The sequence below is a fragment of the Callospermophilus lateralis genome, chromosome 5 (assembly GCF_048772815.1).
Source record: "Callospermophilus lateralis isolate mCalLat2 chromosome 5, mCalLat2.hap1, whole genome shotgun sequence".
Lineage (NCBI taxonomy): Eukaryota > Metazoa > Chordata > Mammalia > Rodentia > Sciuridae > Callospermophilus > Callospermophilus lateralis.
The window spans coordinates 78,378,200-78,391,593 of NC_135309.1; the positions used below are offsets into that span (position 1 = coordinate 78,378,200).

At 32.4% G+C, this 13,394-nt stretch overlaps 1 protein-coding gene across 4 annotated transcripts in view; it reads right to left on the reverse strand.

The window, feature by feature from the left end:
* The window catches only part of Fer (FER tyrosine kinase), a 413,495-nt gene that overhangs the window by 148,242 nt on the left and 251,859 nt on the right, over window positions 1–13,394 (reverse strand). For all 4 annotated transcript variants that reach the window (XM_076856939.2, XM_076856936.2, XM_076856937.2 and 1 more), the window contains 3 exons: window positions 8,425–8,481; window positions 3,939–4,054; window positions 1,578–1,672 (listed from right to left, as the gene is read on the reverse strand). In XM_076856939.2, coding sequence (XP_076713054.1) covers window positions 1,578–1,672; window positions 3,939–4,054; window positions 8,425–8,481 — 268 coding nt within the window. The remainder of the gene's footprint in view (window positions 1–1,577; window positions 1,673–3,938; window positions 4,055–8,424; window positions 8,482–13,394) is intronic.

Here is a 13,394-nt window from a genome sequence, read left to right on the forward strand (position 1 = left end):
GAAGGTAAAAGTAGTTTATGCCTAACAAAACATTAAAACTTATCCAAATTTTATTTTGAGAAAAAAGCAAGATCTAATAGTGTTAGAATGATTTCTTCTTATGATTTAACTTAAAAGATTATCTAAAGGATTGCATAAAAGTCAAGTTACTATATTAAACATCATTCTGTAAAAATAATTAAAAATCTATAAATGGCCAACAAGTTTTTGGGATATAAGTAGGTTTTTCAGTGAAAAGCTTTAATTTAGAAGTTTTTACTTTTCATTACATTTTAAAATAAATTTAAGAAGTATTAACACAAGTTACTTGTCTGTGTCTGAATAAACATTTGCCTGGGTTTCATACATAACTTTCTTCAATTTACTTAAACTTGCCATCATGAATTTGCATCCTTGCTACTTTTAAGTATCCATGATAAGGTCATTTGCCTTTCCTCATCAAGTTTTTCCCCCTCACTTCTCATATAGCATTTCTTGTTCACCAGGGGCTTCATTTGCACCTATATGAATGTTAATGTGTATGTATAACATTCATGTCCTATTTTAATTATACACTATGCACTGTTCTTAAATTATTATACTTTATCTTTTCATCTTTTCACAGTACTGAAATTTGTATTAAGATCAAAAGTAGTACAAATCATTCCAACATACAATGGACCTAAAACAATACCATGCTGGTGAGGATACAGATGATGATCTTTGTGTTCATAGTTATACAGTAACATTGTGAACATTCCAATAGCATGTAAAGTAGTATGTTGAAATGGGACCAATAAGCTTAAAGAGTAGAACAATTATGTAGACAATAATGTAACTTGCCCATTAAATACTAAATACTGAATGTATTTTAATGGAAATTACAAATAGTTTCACATTCCTTTAAATGTCTTCTTTTAAAATTAGTAATTGTTACAGGTAAAACTTAAAAAGGCAAATACTTTTCATGATTAAATATCGTACGTACAAATCTTATCAAGATCAAATTTTATTTCTGATTGGATTATCAGAAAGATGGATAATGAGAAAAACTTAAAAACACACCATCAGTTTGAGACTTTTCTTGTCCCATGTTGTTAACCAGAAGACCAGGAGGCATTGAAAGTCACCAGAAAGAAATATAAGAAGTTACTAAATAGTGCACATTTTTGTTTGTCCACATGTGAAAGAAGTTCACGGTTCGTAAGTGATCCAAAGATCAAAGAGGATATGTGGATATGCACTTGGAAAACGATACACAAGAAGATATATAAGAAGTGCTATCCCTGCTATAAAGTGACCCTAAGGAGACGTTTTTCTACACAGCTCTCTACACATAAACATACTACTGAATTCCATACTACACTGTTGTAAATCTGTCCCCCCACCCCCCCCCAAAAAAAAGAGTTGGCTGAAATTTTCAAAAAACAGCAAAGTGTAATAGCCTATAAAACGTTGAGTATATGTACAAGTTCTTTGTTATAGGGAAAATGTTTCATAAAATCCTTGGAAACAAGGAGAAATTAAAGAGACTGCACATAAAAAAGTAATAAAACATAACATTAAAATGTCATTGTGCAAATTTCTCAAATCATTACCTGGAACCAGTTCCATAATGATGTAGACAGGTTGTCTTTGTGTGCAAACTCCTATGAGTTTGACAATATTGGGATGATCATATTGCTTGAGAATTCTGGATTAGAGAAAAGTATAATTATCATTTAAATATAAGTGAATACTTTAGTCATTAATACTTTATTTAAATTGTGTGCACAAAATTGTTTAATCACAATTCAATTTTAAAATGTCAATATAACCTAATTATAAATAAGATGTAATAAACAAGTATTCATAAATATTAACAAAATATAGAGGCAAGTGGGTCAATTCACCTTAATTGAATTAAATAGCCACTTAAAAATTATCTCCTCTGAATGAGTAAAATTATACTAAACAGGAATAATCTAGTTTGTTTAAAAGATGTAGAATTCCTTCTATGTATCTGATTTTAGTACCATCACACACAAACACACACACACACACACACACACCCCTAATTTGTAAATGCTAGAGAGATCATTACACTTACATTTAAATATTTAGAATCATGATCAATTAAAAAATGGTATGACACAAAAAGGTTGACAAATTTGGCAAGATGTTAAAAAAATCACTGAGTAACATACTAAAGCTGAAGCAGAATAGAGTTAATTTGGTCAAGAGAAAATTTCAAAATCTATAGGAATAACATAGGCTCATCCATAGGATTCAAAGTATGAGCTAAAAATGGATTACGTATCTTTAGAAGCTTGTCTGCCCCAATTATGTCTTTTACATCCAGATTTTATCCACTGACAATTTTAAATTTGCTCCTATTTGAAAATTGCAGTATTCTTTCCCAGGATGAAAGAACTTTGGGGGAAAAAAGTGTTTCGTGTGTATACTGCTAAAGCAGGATAAACTCTAATATTTTAGACTTAAAATATATAATTTACAAATAAAAAACAGACTACAAAGAATTCTAGAGATCAAGGAAAAATATTGCCATTAACTTTGAGATTATAATTTATACTAGAAATTAAAAAGGAAATTTCAAGAATGTTCAACTTAAAAATATTGTTTCTTAAGTTAGAAGCTGCTTGGTAAAGAAATTGCAAACAATAGCCACTATGAACTCTATAGTATTAGATAACTAAATAGATTTAGAACCCATTAAAGGACACTAAAAAGTTTGAATGAATAAACTTTTTCATTTTTAAAACTTTCTAATTTTATTTTAAAAGAAGAAATTAAGGGGCTGGGGCTCAGTGATAGCACACTTGCCAGCCATGTGTGAGGCACTGGGTTTCATTCTTAGCACCAAATGTACATAAAATAAAGGTCTATCAACAACTAAAAATATTTTTTTTTAAAAGAAATCAAGCTCTTCACTGTGCAACAAAACAATTATGCTAGAATGAAGTTTAAGTTTTTTGAAAATGTTAAAACAGCCTTTTTACCTTAAGAATACCTATGAACAGCCATAAAATAATGAGGCTATGAATTTCAATTTTAAGAGCACAGAGTTTAACTTTTATTAGAAATTCAAACAAAAGGCTCTCCAAATTTATTCTATGGATAATATTTAACAAATGTATCCAACTATTTTTATCCATTGACAAGACCATTCATTTTTAGATGACGAATGAAAAAATGTACATCAAAATGATCCATGTCATGGGACAGTTTTCTCCTTGCCATCTATTCTCTATTCATATATCACACACACAAAAAAATGTATGGATCTATGTATTCTTTCCCATTATCCATTCACCATTCATTCATCTTCCATCCATATTTCCATCTAATTTATTCTGTCCAACTTACCTATTTGTCTTTTATTGTATATGCTGAATTTAACCATTAATAGAATAGTTTTAACTACTTGTTATACAGGGATAGTAAGGTAGAACATTAAATTTTAGCTCATAGGAAAAAATAAATAAAAACAATGTGTACACTTTTAACAAATGCCAGACACTAAACTGAAAAATTTCAGGTTCTCAGAAAAGAAAGCTAGTAACTAGTAAAAGAGAATCAACTCAATATCCAAGTAGAGTAGGATGTATAATTATATATCATAAGTATCTTAAGCATATGACACAGTAATATTTTTGTTCTAAAGATAATCACATTGCATGTAGACATATCTAGGTGAATGTATGATAAACACAAAAACATTGCTATATTTAAAAGAAGCACAGAATGATTGCCTATCAACATAGTCTACCTTAAAAAACAAATTGTTTCCTCATTATAAAAGTGCTTACTTACGAGGGTTCTGAAAGTGCTTATTTCTACTTCAACAAACCACAATTTAAGGTACCTTCAAACTTGCATTTTGATTATAAATGCACTATAATGAATAAGTACGTTACAGTGAATTAAAATGCATATTTATATTATTTTAGAGAACTCACTTGGCTTCTTGTAAAAATTTTATTTTCAATTCCTGAGGAAGATCTTCTTTACATGTTTTAACAGCAACATTAGTTTTATCCTTTAATGTGCCCTTATATACTTCACCAAAATTTCCCTGAAAATACAAATTGTTTGAGATGTATGACAGCATGTAAATCTTTATTAAATGTAAGGAAAAGATGTTTAAATATGAGGAAAACATGAAATGGGGCAGTTTGAGTTAATCAATTTACTCTGGTAACTTTGTTATTCTCGCAAGTATTTTCCCCACAACTGTCAGATTAATATATAGAAGACGGAACAGACAAGATATGTATATACATTATTCCTGCTGGGCCTCTACTTACCTGATTCCAAAGCACTTACCTTCAACTTGTCTTAAATTTATCATCCAAGACTCTTCCTGGCTAAACTACTTTCTTCAATTACTAGATCTTTCATTCTCCATGTAAGCACTCAGTTCCTGCCTCTATAATACCTCTGTCTTCCCCTTTCATCTCAGAAAGGTTACCCATAATCAGGATCTTGATCTTCTCATCTTAAATTGCTCACTCTTCCAAACCATCTACTCTAGCACAGCCAGGTTAACCTCTGCTAGAGAAAACTGATTCTACTACTACCTTGCTCCATATCCATCCTTCAATCACTATTACTTTCTTAGCCGCCAACTGCACAGTATAGCCTCTAAATGCTACCTGTGTTCTAAACACAAATACTTAGTAATCAGAGAATATGTGTCATGGTTTTACTACATTCCTACCCTTTATGAAAACCCCCAACCTCCAATGAAAAAATGCTAAAAAAACCTAAGCTTAAGTCCACTTCCTACGCTCCCTCCTTCATGAAGGCTTTGTTATCTTTCCTCTGTTATGTCTCCCGTTTCTGAACACTCATCACTCCGTTGTCCCTTTGTATTTTCCTAATGGTTTCTGCTTTACATAACAGGTCTTGGTCCCCATTGAGCACTGGAAAAATTTTAAGCATTCATTTAACAAATGCTACCCAGACAACTTCGTAGGACAGCCTTCACTCTCTACCATGAAATGAACAAAACTTCATGTCTGCTATTGGCCTTACATCCATGGGACAGGTCTCACTATACTTTTTGTCTTTATGTCAATCATAAGATCATGGCCCAGGGTGAATCTTCATTTTCTCCTCTCGCATTTTACAAACTTCCATTTAATCCTTGTTTCTCTCCTATAGCCAACTTCCACTGTGCCTTCTGAAATTCATGGGATATCATCAAAATATCCTTAACTTACCCTACAATCATTCCTTTTACCTTATTCTAATAGAAGCCTGTTTCTTACCTGAAAACTACCAAGTGATGAAGAGCTTGCCTTTATCCTTTAAATAATACCTTCTCCACTACTCCCATATAATTCTACCACTGCCTCAGTTGCACATTTTGCTCTGCAGAGAATCAAATCCAGGCCTGACAAATGCTAGGCAAGCACACTACTCACTGAGCTACTCTCCCAGGCTAATCTGTTAACCCTAAATATCACCGACATAACAACTATGACATTTGTATCTCTGACACAGTCATCTCTTTCAAACTGCAGACTTGATACCAATCGTCTTTTACTGTCTCCACGCGAAAGTCTGTAGACAAACTCAATATATTCAAAATAGAAGACCTCATGATGTTCCCTCAACCTGGTACATTTACAGCTGACATCTTAAACCTCAGAGTCCATCAGCAATTCAATTATATAGATATATTCAATTATATCTAGAACTCACCACTTCTCATCACCTCTCAGCCACCGCCCTGTTGTTGCATCATCTCCTCCTAAATTGTGTACAACTGCCTTTTAACTTTGAAACTATTTTTAACAGTGAACCTTTTTTAAAAAGATTATTCTACTTCTCCACATAAAATTGTTCACTATCTCACCATTTCATTCATGATCAGAGCCAAAGTAATCACAATGGCTTACAGGGTCCTAATGATCTGCACTCTCATCATCTCAGATTTTCCTTTCTATTACATTTCCCCTTCTTTATTCAGTTACACCCAAACTTCTTCCCTTCTCCCTCTCAAAACCCCTGTAATTTATTGGTCTCTTCTATTTTCAAGAGATCCCTTTTTAAATTTTTTTCCCCAGCAACCCTCTTTCTCTTCCATGTGAGCAGACATTAGAGTTTTGACTTTATGTTTGGCTTATTTCATGCAGCATTATATTCACCAGTTCCATCCATTTACCAAAAGTGACATAATTTCATTCTTCATGACTTAATAAAACTCCACTGTGATTATACCATATATTGTTTATCCATTCTTTCATTGATGGATTCATAGGCTGGTCCCATAACAGGGCTACTGTGAATTGCGCTGCTATGAACACTGAAATGCATAATGAATTCCACTATTATATGTAATTACCATGCACCAATAGAAAATAATGAATAAATAAATCAGCCCATGAATGTGAATGCTTAAGTGATAAAACTCTTAGAAGCAGTTGGGGATATAGTACAGGTCTTAGGTTTCAGAGCCAGCACTGAGGGGGAGGAAAAAAAAAAAACTTTTGAAGAAACTAAATCTTCATAAACTTAGTGTTATGGTTTGAATGTAAGTATTCCACCAAAATACATATGCTGGAATTTAACCCTGAAGGTTAAGAGACGAGGTTTTGGGAGATAACTTATCCTTGAGGCATCTTTCACCAGAGATGATATTCTTACTCAAATAAAAGTGCTTGAGGTGGGAAGGAAGGTAGTGTCAATAAATGAAGTCATGCTCTTATGTTAAAAGATATTAAATGAAGTGAAGCTATATAGCATCTCTTCAAGTATTATTAAAATTGATTAAATTTGGCCAAGCATGGTGGCACATTCCTGTAATTCTAGTGGTTTGGGAGGCTGAGGCAGGAGGATTATAAGTTCAAAGCCAGACTCAGCAAAAGTAAGGCGCTAAGCAATCCGCTGAGACCCTGTCTCTAAATAAAATACAAAACAGGGCTGGGGGTATGTCTGTGGTCAGGTACTTCTGTGCCAGAGTTCAAACCCTGGTAAGCCTTCCAACCTGCACCCCCCCAACAATTGATTAAATTTATTGAGACTGACATGCCATTTTCTAGTCATCAAGAAAGTAACTTTGAAGTAGCTTTACTAAGAAGCTAAATTCTCCCTGATAAGCCACACCTTATAACTTAAAAACAACTGAAATATTTTTCTTTAACTGAAAATATTTTTCCATAGTACTGAAAAATCTGTCCAACATAATCTATTTCATTAAGTACTTTAGTTTTAAAATTTAATTGTATTTTCATGGAAATTCATTTCTTGGTAATATTTTTGTCCTGATCACTACTATTGAGTATGGTAATAGAAAGAAGGAATGTTTCCTAAGGAATTAAGAGAGTGTCAGAGTAAATGAACATTATTTTTTCTTTTAATTTTAACTTGAGGTACTTTAGAATTTAAATAAGTTCATTAGTAGCTATACAAATATGATCTCTAACCACAATTTGATGCTTTCACATGGAAAAGGTTTTAAAATAAAAAACATTCTGTAAAGTAGGCTTTCAACAAGGAATTACTTTCTAAATATACAACAGACAAAAAAATAGGGGGACCAGTTAGTTCATCAAGTTTACATGTAAATAAAAAAGCAGTAAGCAATCATTTATTATTTATTTAAAACACTTAGTTTGAATTAAGTCTAGTACTGATCACTAATAAATCATGATACTTTACCCAAATATATGGATTTTATATTATTTTTCATGGTACTCCATAAACAACTCAAACTTTCATATGGAGACGTTCATAATTAAGACAGTGACAAATTCATCTTTATCCATCAGAACTCAATTATAGATTAATAAATTTTCAGTCCATTTAATTATCAAATGTCCATTTTTATTATTAGACATAATTTATCATGGCCTCCGAGTTAGGAACTAGTTTGGAAGAAAAGGAACTTCACTATATAAAACTGCCCTCTGCCCACTACCAGAGCTAATTAAAAATGAATATGTTGAAACATGTGTCTTGTCTACATTACTTTTAGATTAAAAACAACGTGTCCAGTGTTCTAAACAAGTCCTGAAATCACAAAAAGCAGTACCTTACTTTTTCTGAGCTATTATTACATACAGCCAGAAACAAAATAAAGATTATTAGGCTTTTGTTTAAACTTTTATTCCCTAGTAGTTTAATTTCCTAATTCTTTTCAAATCTCATCTCAGTAGTTTTGGTTTTATTATATGGTAATAAAATCATTATGGCTCAGTCTTTCCAGGGGAAACCATACTATTTTTAAAAGATTGAAAGGGTTATGGATGATTTCTAATAGTTACATGTCTATTTCAGTGAAAATCATAGTGTTAACTACAGATGTTTCATTATTGTTCTTCAGGATTAAGGTACAAGAAAAACTTAAGGAAAAAAAATCTGCAGTGTTCACTCTTAAGGGTTTTTTTGTTTGTTTGTTTGTTTGTTTTTTGGTATTTAGTTTAGTTGTTTACATACCTTGCCTAGTAATTCTCCCAATGTGACATCTTCATGATTGAGAATCCATTTCTTATCCTACGGGGGGGAAAAGAAAGTCATTCTAGTCATTTAGTCCAAGCAAGAGTGTATTTCCTATAGGATGCATTTGAAGCAGTGGAAAATGTACCAAAAAAAAAATACTTTATTTATACCATTCAATCAACCGCACACTAAGAAGTTATAAGCTCAAGATGTTGTAAAACAGATTTAAGAAATGTTGCTACACAATAGTATATTAAAATCTGCACTGTAGCTGACTTCCATCAGAAATTTCTGGCTTCAAAAGGATAATGTCCCTGTAACTATAAAAACATGTACTTTCCACCTGCTATCAAGGGTTGGCTACGCTATTATTCTTCTTTCCAAAAACAGTTGTGTTGTAAGTACATAAAGGAGTTCTATTTTACAATGTAAAATTTCCAATTCTTAGAGAATTTTTCTATACAATCCATATTAGTAAGATATTTTTTTAAAAGACATAATTTAGAGTTACACCTTTCGACGGCACTGCATGTAGTCCCCTATCTTTCCCAAGTAATTTCCTGTGGCATAATAAAGCAACGAACATCAATTGCAATATCACTAGGATACACAAGATCAGTGATGCAAGTATGCCATTATAAAAAAGCATTACATTATCTGATCTGAAGAACCAATTACTACTTAGGGAATATTTTAGCATGTAAAATGTCTTAGCTATTAAACCACACTATACCTTAATGTTAAAAAAAAAAAAAAAAAAAAAAAACTATTTTTCTAAAGGAGGAATTAAAAAAAAAAGTAGGAAGAAGGAAGACAAGGAGGAAGCCAAAGTGAAATATTTTGTTCCTGGTTTAGAGTTTGGGGTGTGTATATTATATTTATTAGAATGTACTTTGAATTATTATAAACAATGAAATAATTATGATCTATGCTATGAGTTATAACAAGTAATCAAACATTTATCGTAACTATGGTTTAAAATGTCCTGGACATCATGTGATATTCAACTACCATCCTCTGAAAGACAGATCAACAAAAGATTTAAAATGCAATCGTCTTTCAATCTAAATGTTAAGTTGAACCTATAAAGATCGTAGGAAAAACATGGCAGAATATCCTTACAACCAAGGGAGTAAGAAAAGATTTCTTAGGCATAGAAAGCACCCACTATAAAAGAAATGCAAATTAGATTTAAATCAAAATTACAAACATTGTTATTTCAAAGGCATCATTTAAAAAATAAAAATGTCTGCCTATAATTCTAGTGGTTGGAGAGGCTGAGACAGGAGGATCTCAACTCCAAGCCCAGCATCAGCAACTTGGCAAGACTATCTCAAAAAAGGGCTGGCGGTGTGGCTCAGTGGTAGAGTGTCCCTGGTTCCCATTCCCAGCACCAAAAAAAGAAAACCTACAGTTGAGAATATTTTTGCAATATTCATATCTAACAAATCTGTATACAGAATATATAGAAACCTGTATCAGTAACATAACCTAATTTTAAGAAGTAGTATAGAAAAAAAACTAACAAAAGATGGATAAATACCCAGTAGACACACAAAAACATTCTTAACATTGCTAGTCATCAGAAACAAATATAAACAGCAGTGGAAGCATTTCACATCTATTAATACACTAAAATTAATAAAATGTGCATTTGTTGTGCGGGGTAATCAATCCCAGGGCCTCATGCATGCCATACAAAGTGTTATACTACTGAGCTACTTACCAGCCCAGAATACTAAAATTGAAAAAATTATTTACACTAGGTAGTTGTGAGGATGTGGAGCAACTGGAGTGGTCATATGTTGTTAGTGAGAATGCAAAAATGATACCAACACTTGAAAACTATTTGAAGATTTATTTTAGTGTTAAACATACACCTACCTTATGACTAAATATTACTGGATGACAAAAAAAGAACTTACCACAGATCTGAACAATAGAGTATTTGGAAAACATTTTGCTGGGCTAATAAATCCAGGCATATTCTACATAATTATTTCATTTATATAAAATTTTAGAGGAGGATAATTATAATGTTAGAAATCAAAGCAATGGTCATCTGGGTTAGGGGTTGAGAAGGACCGTTTATCAAAGGTAAAAAAGACACTTTGGGAGATTACAGAAATGGTAATTTTGGGGGGTACTCTACCAATGAGCTAGCCTCCACCCCTTCATTTCTTGATATTTTATTGACCTATACACCTAAAATTCTGTGAAGCATTACTGTGTGTAAATTATATGTACCTCATGTTTTAAATGAAAAATAAATCCTTTTGTTTTCAGCAGCACTTTTTGGTTTACTCTTACCCCATCCCATATATTGTCCAATGTTATTTGAAGAGGTATTTTGAGTTGAGAGCTTTTTTACTCTTGTCAATGGCAACTAAGTTGTTTAGACCCATCTTTCCACTATAAGCCACTGAAGAAAGCAGGCTGAAATGTTAACAGAAATAAACCCCTCAAACATCTGATGGTACTAAAGAGCTACGGAACAACTATTGAACAAAAGCTACTGCACAACAGTTAACAACTGGGAGGTTAAGCTTAAGAAAAGAATCCAAGTTATCAAGGGATCATCAGGAAGGTAGATGTCATATGCATATATGAAAATGTCACAAAGAAACACATTTGTAAAAATCAGCATATGCTAATGATTGTTTTTTAAAGATCCTATGATGTATAGATGACTTTCACCCTTAAGTAAATATGCAGGGGCATATTAGACAAGGGGACTTAAAGCCAAAATTAACCAGATACAAGGTCACTTCATACTGGTTAAGGGACTCAAACAACAAGATGATATGATTTTAACTATTTATGGCACAAACATGGCTACACCTATATACATAAAACAAATCCTTTTCAATATAAAAAATCAAATAGACCATAATACAATAAATAATGCTGGGTGATTTCAACACACCTTTCTCACCATTTGATAGGTCATCCAGACATAAATAAAGACTCCTCAAAACTAAAAACACTATATTAATCAAATGGACCTAACAGCCACCTATCGAGTATTTTATCCACTGATAAGTGAATTTACCTTCTTTTCAGTGGCACATGGAACTTTCTCTACAGTAGATCTATTTTAGGACACAAAACATGTTAGGAAAAAAAATTCCTTGTATTCTATCAGATTATAATAGAATGAAATTAGAAATCAACAAACCATTTTAACACCTGGAGATGAAATATGCTTTTGTATGTAGAATGGGTCACAGAAGAAATCAGGAGATAAAAAGTCTTAGGAACAAATGAAAACAGACACAAGTTATCAAAATCTCTGTACAGTGATAAGGCAGCTGTAAGAGGAAAGTTTGTAGAGTTCCTAGATTTAATAGGGAGATCCCAAATAAAATATCTAATGGTATACTTTAGGCTTCAGAAAAAGAAACAAACAAAAAAAATTCCAAAATAAAAGAAACTCAAAGCCAAAAATAGTAAAATTTAGAATTTAAAATACAAAGAGTCAATGCAACAGAATGTTAGTTCTTTGGAATGATAAATAAGAATGATAGAGCTGGGCACAGTGGTGTACAACTATAATCCCAGCAACTCAGGAGGCTGAAACAGGAGGATCTTGAGTTCAAAGCCAGCCTCAGCAACTTAGTGAAGACCAAAGCAACTCAGTACGAACCATCTCTAAATAAAACTGAAAACAAGGCTGGGGATGTGGCTCAGTGTTCGAATGTCCCCGAGTTCGAACACTGATCACCCCCTCCCCCGAAAAAAGATTGATAGAACCTTAGCCAAACTACACAAAAAAGAAGACCCAAATTAGGAAATAACAACAGGAATTTCTGAAATCCAGAGAATAATCAAAAATTCTTTCATAAATTTATACTGGAACATATAGAAGATACTGACAAATTTTGACGCACATGACCTATTTAAATTGAACCAGGAAAATATAGAAAACTTTAACAGACTAGTTTCAAATAATGCAATTGAAGAAACAATTAAAAGCCTTCCAATAAACAAAAGCTCAGGAGCAGATGAATTTTCAGTCAAGTTCTACAAGACCTTTAAATGGACTAATACCAATCCAAATTATTCTATTAAATAGAAAGGGAGGAACCAAATTAATTATTAAGCTAGTATCCTCCTGATAACAAAATCAAGACATCAAGGAAAGCAAACTTCAGACCAATATCCATAATGAAAAAATGATACAAAAATCCTTAATAAAATATTGGCAAACTGCACTCAAAAAACACATCAAGAAAATAGAACAACATGATAAACCCAGGATAAAGCCCAGGGATGCAAGGCTGGTTCACTAAATGCCAATCAACATAAAATTTGCTATGTATACAGAGTTAAGGAAGTAACCACATCAACAGATGCAGAAAAATCATCTGACGTAATCAAGCACACATTTGTGTTAAACACTGGAGAAACTAGGAGTAGAAGGAACTTACATTAATATCGTAAAAGGTACATATGACAAATGCAAGGCCAATATCATTGAATGGAGAAAACTTGAAAGCATTTCTTCTAGGATCAGGAACAAGAAGATTTCTACTCTGACCATTCTTAATCATCATAATTATTGAAACTCTAGCCAGAAATATCAGGGAAGAGAAAGCAATTAAAGGAACATGAATGGGAAAAGTAATCAAATTTCTGTTTGCTGATGATATAATCACAAACAAAAAAAGTTCTCTACCAGAAGACTTCTACAGCTCATAAGTTCAAAGTTAAGGGATACAATCAATCACATTATTATACTACATAATGAATCTGCTAAGAATAAAATCAGAAAAACAATGCCATTTACAGTAATCTCAAAAAAAAAAAAATACTTGGGAATAAATTTAACCAAAAAGGTGAAAGCCCTTTACAATGAAAGCTACACATCACTGAAGAAAGCAATTGAGAAAGGCCAAAGATAGAGAGACCTCCCAGATTCTTGAATAGGCAGAATTAACATTGCAAAAATAAACATACTACCAAAA